At 44.3% G+C, this 9,255-nt stretch overlaps 1 protein-coding gene across 1 annotated transcript in view; it reads right to left on the bottom strand.

Moving 5' to 3' along the window:
* Positions 1-6,291, bottom strand: part of KDR (kinase insert domain receptor (a type III receptor tyrosine kinase)) — a 91,218-nt gene extending 84,927 nt beyond the window's left edge. Inside the window, 2 exon segments of the mRNA XM_009335211.1 lie at positions 5,234-5,430; positions 6,235-6,291. Of these exon segments, the coding sequence (XP_009333486.1) occupies positions 5,234-5,430; positions 6,235-6,291 (254 nt within the window).
* Positions 6,292-9,255: the final 2,964 nt, after the last annotated feature.

Here is a 9,255-nt window from a genome sequence, read left to right as displayed (position 1 = left end):
TGCATGTAAAGCACAGCAGAGCTATGGGTATAGCAGAGCCAGTGCATTGCTCTATGCTCCCGGCACGAAGGGCAGAGGCACATGCAAGCAACACATCCCTATTGCTCTGACAGTCATCTTGTTGCTGTCATTTCAAAGGTTTTAAGGCCTACCAGGGTAAGACTTCATTAAAACAGCCCAGAAATCAGCAGCCTGCATCTCCTCCTAGGTAACAGTGCGAGCCCCATGTGACCTCAGCTTTGTTTTGAGTCTGGACAATAAGAATATTTATTAACTGCTGTCTCCATTGCTGAACGGCACACAATGAACTGGCAAGTAAGTCGTGATGTTAGCCAAACCTGCTTGCAGTATCTGAACACAAGGGCTGAGATTATTTATCGTTGGAGACCCCACATGCCTCAATCATATCTACCCGCTCATAACCGTTTATTTTTCTAGCCTCTAGTTCAGAGAGCAACAGAACAGCCTGTCAGTGCAAATCTGTAGGTAAGGCACTACAAGTAATTAACTTGCGGATGACCTTTTATTTGCTTTTACCACTTCCAGATTTTTTTTTTAATTATTTTGCCCAGCCGTGCGCACAGATGCGAATGAAGTGGGTACTGGCACACTTGCCCAGCTGTATCACAAGAAGCCCTTCTGGCTTTTCATGTGTGTATCAAACCAAGACCATTTCCACCGGGAGAAGCTGCAGTGTATTTTTAAAAGTGCTTTAAAATCGGTGTCAGCCCTCAGCTCCCCTCATTTGGCTGCTGCCATTTTAAGAGAACTGCCTCTTAATTCTGTGCCCCCGACTCAGGAGCTAATCCTGTGCCGTCATGCATATGACAGATCTGGTAGGTAAGGAAAGCTCAGCTCTCCTACCTAAAAATCACCAGATATTTATCACTGATTAGCTGCAACTGAACATGCTTGCAGCACGCAGTGCTCTTCAGGCCCTGTTTCTGTCTCGGCTGTAGTCAATATTTATCACAATTCTACAGGGGTTTGTAGTGTTAAGTCTCTAATAAATATTTATTGAGAAAATTACTAATATAACACTTTCCTGATAAATATTTACTAGAGATTTTCTGTCAGGAAGAACACTGAAGAAAAAAAATTTCCTTTAAAAATCTGTTACTACAAAAAATCAATTAGAAAAGCAAGCCAAGATAAAAATTAATCAAACAGTTGGCAAAAAGGAGTTTACAAAGCAAGGGAAGAAGTACACAGCAAAGTAAGGGTTTGCCAGAATTAAAGATGTGTGAGCTAAAGGGGAGCTGACTCTGTTCCCACTCCCAGTTTCATTCAGAACTAGACTGGGATTTGTAACCAAAAGCTACAGATAAAACTGATTTCCTTTGAATGAAATCACATTGTCTTGCACAGAGACACCTTCATTTGGAAATGCTGCAAAGCCGTATTTGTCTCATTTCCAACCCGCACATCAGACTGAAAGCTTGAGCTCAGACGTATTTAGGATCAAGTCCTGCTAAGATAACTCAGCAGTTTGAAGCACAAACCATATACTGTTAGCACAGACCTTACACGTTATCTGTGCTATCACCTTTTTGCCCTTTATAACAATGTGTGAATACTTGTATTAATAAGAAAACAAAGACGTTAAATTATCTTGCAGATATTGCTCTGAGTTAATCAGGAAGAGTTAATTTGCCAGAATTATATTTATACAATAAGGATAAATGGAAAAAAAATTGAATATTCATAAACAGCTTTCATTTCCCCTGTGACATGTTTAAGTTTAGCAACACAAATTATTTTCTACAGCTGTTTTTACAGCTGTTAACTGTACTTAGGAGTTGAAAACCTGAATTTCTTTCTAGTCACAGGACATGAACAGTAAGGGTTTATTGAGCCGCTGTATCTTTCCCAAGGCAGGATCACCAGTAATTATGAGCAGATACATGAATGAACCCTATGTCTTCATGTTATGGCACATCTCAGCAAAACACAGATAACAGGTGAAAAAAATACACATCTGCATTCTGGAACACAGCAATAGCCTGGCATTTTCAAAACTAGCATTTGCCTTGATGAAGCAGGCAGTATCATCTCTGGAACACAGGCGCTTTCTTTAGCCTCCCATACCAAGGGAGAGGTGCCCACTCCAAATGATGCTCATTTGAGAAGGTGCTTCTGCTACTCAGTAATAGCATTCCCATAGCCCACGATAAATGTGGGTGATGTTCTTCAAAGGTTCTGGTATGGGATTTCATGTATAGACATACTTTCAGGCTGGCCCTCTGAATGAAAAGCAACCTCAAAATGGAAAGGAGCCACAGAGTGGTCCACAAGATGCGGTGTAGACAAAGTCTTTCTCTTCAGATAGTTTTGAAGCAACTTTTATCCTCCTCCAACAACTTCTACAGCCCCAGAAAACAGCAGCTATGTCCCAAACTCCCTTCTATTTCCCACCTGGTTCTTATGAAACAGGTACCAGCATTAAAATACTTTCTGTTCACAGTCCCAGAGGGCGTAGGAAATGGGCACTAATGCCATTCATTTCCGTGGAGTGCGTAAAGCAGCATACAGAATGTCTTTGTTCCCTTGAGGAAATTTTCACCCTTCCCAATTGTAAGTTATAAATGTTGCTATTACCTTTCTCATTGCCTGCCAAGTTTACGTAGAGCTTTCCATCTTCAGCTGATAGCCCTGTTAAAACTAACTGCCCTCCATGGCTTTTATCAGCATTGGTCTTTCTCCTCTGGCAGGCAGTGGTGCCCCTGAACTCTCAACCCTTGTATTTGAGTCTGAAAGTTTCTACAGGAATCTCAAGGAAAAACCTTTACTTTTGAACCTGTGCCTGAATGTAGTCTGTCTATTCCAGGAAAACCCCGATTATTTTGCAAGCTAGGTTCTGGCATATTTCTAAAATAACATAAAACAATATACAGAAGACAGAGACAGGTGAGTATGTCTTCCATAAATCCTTTGAGGATTTTGATACAGAGTCAGAGAATTATTTGCTACTATTAAGGGTCTGAATTCTGCTCCTGCCAAGCCCAAGGGTTGTACCACAGGCCGGTGCCCTTTGACAAAGAAAGTGTTAATGATTCATCCCTGAGAATTTTAAGTCATCTTCCCTGCCCTCATTTTAACCATAATTTACCTATAATCCTAAGTAAAGGCTTATTTATTTTTCATTAAGCTATTTGGCAAATCAAAATGATTCAAGTGATAGTTATGAGCTTTAGGTAGTTTTCTCCCTTACAAACTTCCTTAGATAATGATAGTTTTTTTTAAATCCAAATGCAGGTTCGTATAGCAAACAACAAACTTGCCCAGACTGAGCCTTCACAGCACGTGACCAGCCCACGATCAATACTATATCATACAAGCTGTAATAAAGCTGCTTTTATTCTCGGGGTGAAACTCCAAATTGTCTCAGATTCCAAATCGACTATGTCGGCAAGATACTTGCTAGCTGCGACCAGTGAAAACTCAGCAAATAATACAGCTGAATAGCGAATAAATCATGTATCTCAGTATCATGGCTCTAAGAGAGGTACAAGTCATGCCTTGAAGTCTATGGGTTCACGTGTATGAATTATGCATTAAGAGCTATGCAAATATAACAGTCTTTATCCCAGGAGCACAGCACCAGTCCTACACGGGAGCTCTCATCTTATCAGAGAATAATTCCTGCTTTCCATCAGCTAGTGGAAACACTCACATTTTCTAATTTGAAAGCCAAGGGCACGTAGTGATCCTTGAATGGTGGGAAGTGCGTTTTCAGCGCAAGTTTCTCACATCTCTAAGCACACTTTTTTTGTGCTCTGTGATTTATGTTTTCTTGGCCCCAGTATCTCGGTATTATCTTCCAATGATTAAAACCAGTAGAGCACAGGCTACTATTTTAACCTTCAGCATGTAGCAATCTGTTGGCTTTCTTGGTTTATTTTCCCACAAATCACAGAAGTGTGTGACTTTACCCCATTATGCTAATTAGCTGAATCAAGGAATGTTATACTAATTAAAGTTCCTAGACCTGCTGGTACCGACCAACTAAATTAACATAGATTATCATGTCCCATAACTGAGTATCTAGATTTTAGGGTCCTCACCCATATTGGCTTTAAGCATGTTCATAAAGGTCTGAAGGACAGTGGCCTCGATTCGTACTTTCAAGGTTGCCCTTATCCTAAATTCACATCGAATCCTGTCTCACAGAGATTACCAAGACGCCCACCTGTAGTTATTTTACTCACAAAGCTTTTTGAACTTTGTCAGCAAATTAAAATCTTCCTTGGAAAAAAAAATCTGAACAAAGCAACCATGTAACAAAGCAATATAAATTAAAAAATAAACCAAAATCACCACATAAAATCATCGGGTAAGTCTATTAAGTCCATAGTTGCTGTGAAATCTGCTCCGGGCTAGCCAGTAAACTATGCTGATTTTTGTCCCTCACGCAGACAAATTCCTTTGAATAATATGATGGTCTGAGTTGGCAATCTCCGAAGCAGTCCTTTGCTCTCCCACCTCTACAGGCATTTCATGAAGCGCTATCAGACATTATGGTCCACGGTGGCCCACACGCGTCTAGCTTCGTGGTACATAAATTTGAGCTCTGATCTGTTCTCTCCAGCATTTTCTATATGGTTCAGCCAAGCCTTGACCCTCCTTCCCACCTTTTGCACAGCATCTTTTCAGGTTCTCTCTCCATTCTCCTTGGTGAACAAGTGATTTCTCACAGAAGTCTATAAACTGTCCCTGGCAGGTCTCCTTTAACAGGCAGGAAATGCGAAGCAGTTACATTTACAGATAACTCTCTTGCATGGCCCAGGCCTTTGTGGAAAAGTGCTTTTTTTAATCAAGGTGAAAGCCTCATTGCTTGACACTCATCGAACCAACTCTAGATCCAGGAGCATAAATAATTTATACCCATTTTTATTCCGGATCCTTTAAGATTCTCTTTCCACCAGGAGGATCTTTGCCAGGGAGGACAATTCAGCTCAACAGCTGAGACATCTGTGTTTAGGAAGAAAAAACCTGGCACTCTAGGGGTACCTGTCTCCATCAGTTATACTAGGAAGCCACCTAACTAGTTTCAGCTAGATAGTTGATTTTTAGATGGGTAAAGTTAGGCAAGATGAACTCCATCCATTAAGATGGGATAAGTGTCACAGAGCTGAGAACAAATATTTGCCATGAAAAGCTAACACGCAACCACAAACGTTTGCAATTGTCAAATTGCAAAGCCTACAAATGCTATCGGTATATCGACTGTTACAAATCGCTAACGCCAGGAGGGGCTGCGAGGTGAGAGCCCCGCAGCGCTGCTGGTGGAAGGATGCTCGGAGGATGCTCGGAGGGTGCTCGGAGGATGCTCGGAGGGCGCTCGGGGACCGCCCGAGACCTCCCGGGCAGCAGGAGCCGACCAGCGCAGGGCGGGCGGGCTTCGGGGGAACCGAAGAATGCTGGTGCCACCTAGAGGGAATTATTGGCCTAAAAAGTGGGAAAATCATTACCACACACGGGTGATAGAGTGTGCCACAGATGCACAGCACTGGGGGAAAAATTCCTAGAGAGAAGGGCTCTTACAGCTGTGCAAAAAATACACACAATTATGACAAGTAGCAGCGTACAACTTACATCTTCTCAACACAACTTGCAAATATAAACATAGAAGGCGTATTTAAGATGACTAACTGCTGATTCCTCCCTCCTTCAAACCATTTCCCAGGCTCACAGCTGTATTCCTTCCCTTCTTCCTCCAATTATCTGAACTCTGAGGAAACAGCCAGCAAATTGACCACATCTGGAGTTCGGATCCCGCTTCCCTGTGCTGCTGTAGCACCAGCTGCAGCTGGAGCCAGCTGGCCGGAGGCGGGGGGCCCTTGGGCACCAGGAAGCACCGACTGCATGGCCAAGAAAGCCTTGGGGATGCAACTTCACAGCCCTCTGCTGATCACCAGCTTTGCCGAATGACCCACCTGAAGCCTAGCATCTGCCCGTATAACTTAAAACTGCTCTGCCTTATAGCGGGAAAAGAACCAGCATCCACAAGCAAAGGAAGGGACTGGTGCATAAATGTAAGTCACCTTCTTTCTTCCACCATTAAATCTGTCACTTGCAACCTATGGTTGACTGTGATAACTACAGCAGCAATGGTATCTCATGGGGACACTGTGGGACTTGGTGGGGAACTGCTGATGGGTGGACTTTGCAGCTTCTTCATAGAGATTGAAGTAATTTTTGAGCAAGTGTTGACCAAAACGGTGCTTTTCTCACCCTTAAGCTGCTGCACATGGTCCCTGCCATGGGCTGGTCTGCGGGCACGGCATTCATGCTGTGGCTCTTACTTGCCCCACAGGAAACCCCACATGGTAGCAGCGCTGGAGCCAAGGAGTAAGACAGGTATTAGAAGGGATCTGATTTGTCTGTTACAGCTGTACTTCTCAGACACTCATTTCTCCCCCTTCTCACCTATGTGTCCTGGTAGAGAGCAGAGCAAGACTTGGCTCGTGCCAGCTAAATCCCTCTTTGCCTGGCTTTGCTAGTAACATTGCAGTCAATGCAACGTGGATGGTGACACAGGGTGCCAAGGAGAAATAGTGCCTTGATCCTACCGTGCACTACGGACCCATGCAGAGAGCCTTTCTGCTCTCTGTTCCTTAAATAAAGGTTAATTGATGGAAGAGTATTTGATACTAAACATCTGCTAGTTCACCTCCTTGAAAGCTGTACCTCCGAGGCCCTGGGTTAGTTAAATTTAGGAGATGACTGAAGTGCCAAAAAGTTGGGTACCTGTCACCCCAAAGGGGAACATGGGATGATGCACTTCGTGTCTCTGGGTGAGTGTGACTGTCCTGCTGGAGTCCTGCTGTCGTTCATCAGCTCTATCCCCCAGCAGCACACCTGTAGGCCCATTGGCTGTCACTGTCTCACGGGCACTGTAATGGCCACATTCCTTATCCTTCACTTTACAAACACCCCCAAAGCCCAAACTGCACAGAAAAATATAACTTGGGTGCAGTGGAAGCCAAGGACCTGCTCAGTATGCTGCAGGGCCATGCCATACACCCAGCCAGGAGTCTTCAGACCATGATTTAATGAAAATGGTATCCACACTGGCCACCAAAATTGCTGAGCAAAGCTATTTTAAGTTTTAAAAGTTTGCTGTTCAGAAAAAAGGAAAGACCCTCTTTATGGGCCAGACCGTTGCTCCCCCTTGCCTTATATGTCTTGTGAAAGCTGCAAAAGGACCAGCCTGCAGAGACAAGGCTGCAGTGCGTCTCCTTCATGTTTCAAAGAGGAGCTGAGGCTGAAAAGAAAGAGGTACATCTGCTGTGCTTCAGAGACACATGCTGCAAGAGCAGGCAACCTCCAGCTCTAGGGAATCATAGAATCATAGAATCATTAAGGTTGGAAGAGACCTCCAAGATCATCGAGTCCAACCATCAACCCAACACCACCATGCCCACTAAACCATGTTCCTAAGTGCCTCATCTACACGTCTTTTAAATACTTCCAGGGATGGGGACTCAACCATTTCCCTGGGCAGCCTGTTCCAATGTTTAACCACTCTTTCAGTAAAGACATTTTTCCTCATGTCCAATCTAAACCTCCCCTGGCGCAACTTGAGGCCATTTCCTCTTTTCCTTTCGCCAGTTACTTGGGAGAAGAGACCGACACCCACCTCGCTACAACCTCCTTTCAGGTAGTTGTAGAGAGCGACGAGGTCTCCCCTCAGCCTCCTTTTCTCCAGGCTAAACAACCCCAGCTCCCTCAGCCGCTCCTCATAAGACTTGTTCTCCAGACCCCTCACCAGCCTCGTTGCCCTCGAATGTGCAGCACAAGAGGACATGGGGCCTCAAGTCAGGACCTGCAGAAGCACATCGCTGGCATGACCTGTCGCGGGGGGCTCCCATGCCGTCGCTGTTTGCAAAGACAACGTGGCTGCTCCCTGCTTAGACAAGGCCTGCTCTGCCCAAACCACTCACCGCAGCAGCACTTTTGAAGCATGGCCGTGTGGGATGCAGAAATACACACCTGCCTGCGTGCTCCCCGGGACAAGGGTGGCCACGGCAGAGCAGCTGCTGCCTGAGCTCCCCGGGGCACGAGGCTGGGGAGCAGCGATGGCAACACCCCTCCCTCCTCCCCAGCGCTGCCTGGGCACACTCTCCTGTCCCCCACCCTCACCAGCTGTGGGATTACCCGCACCATCGCCTGCTCCTCCCTCCCACACCCCAAAAATGTCCACCCACCTGCCTGGTATCTTCACCTCCTGCTAATTACCCAAAATAATTAGCCATGAAATCCCCGAACCAGATTTAGGATTCGGTTATACTGAATTGACAAGAGAATTAGACTGAGCTCCAAACCTGGACATAAATTACATTGACTTTAAAATATTTATTATAACCCATTATGCAGATATAACTGGAGAGCTACCAACATATGTTTTAGCAGAAAATGTGAACTCCAATGATTTTTTCCCAAAGCGATGTTATCGATGTCATGAGTGCTTCAGCTGAGCATGTGCTGCTTTGCAGGATCCACTGATAGGATGGATTAACAGAGACATTCGTGTCAAAATAATTTAGGGAGGGTTTATACCTCTATTTAGGAAAGTACATTGGTAAAATTTAAAAATTTTCTTTCAATCAAGCGTGATCTACACCAAGAAAAAGATACTATATGGGTTTCGTAGCTAGTAGGGATGCAATTAAAGTGCTTATGACCTAATTCAATCCCATACGGGAAAAAGTCATCAACACCTTTAAAGGTACCTTGGGAGGTACCACTACAAAGGCAGCCACACCGGCGTTGTGGAAGCACATCTGTATCAACAGAAGTTCCTCCTGAAGTCAAAAACCTGGGTGTACTTCAGGCCTGAATCTCAGTGAGCTGCAAGGTGGTGGCCATTGCTTTATTCTCTTAATCTATTGATTTCATGTTGGTTTGAAGTAGCACTAAAGACTAATAAAATTAGGTTGTCCTGTATCTAAAGACTTGGAAATACAGTCCAACTATTTTTGCCTTAGAATCCTGACTTATAATCTTATTTTACCCTCGAGCATTAATAAGTACTAGCATAACTATGCCCACACTAAACAACATTACTTTTCTCATATGTATTATGAAAAGTTTGAAATGTCTTTCGGTGTCTCCTTGGAGGCAGTGAGTCAGATAATTGACTCAGTGGTATTTAGTCAGATAAACCAACACCTGAACGCCTGCCAAGTGACACCTGGGTTTCTCTTACGAAGGGAAGGCTTGACCCACATCCCTGCAAGAGGGATGCTGGAA

Source organism: Pygoscelis adeliae, unplaced genomic scaffold (genome assembly GCF_000699105.1).
Source record: "Pygoscelis adeliae isolate BGI_AS28 unplaced genomic scaffold, ASM69910v1 Scaffold21, whole genome shotgun sequence".
NCBI lineage: Eukaryota > Metazoa > Chordata > Aves > Sphenisciformes > Spheniscidae > Pygoscelis > Pygoscelis adeliae.
This window is presented reverse-complemented; position numbering and strand designations above follow the sequence as displayed.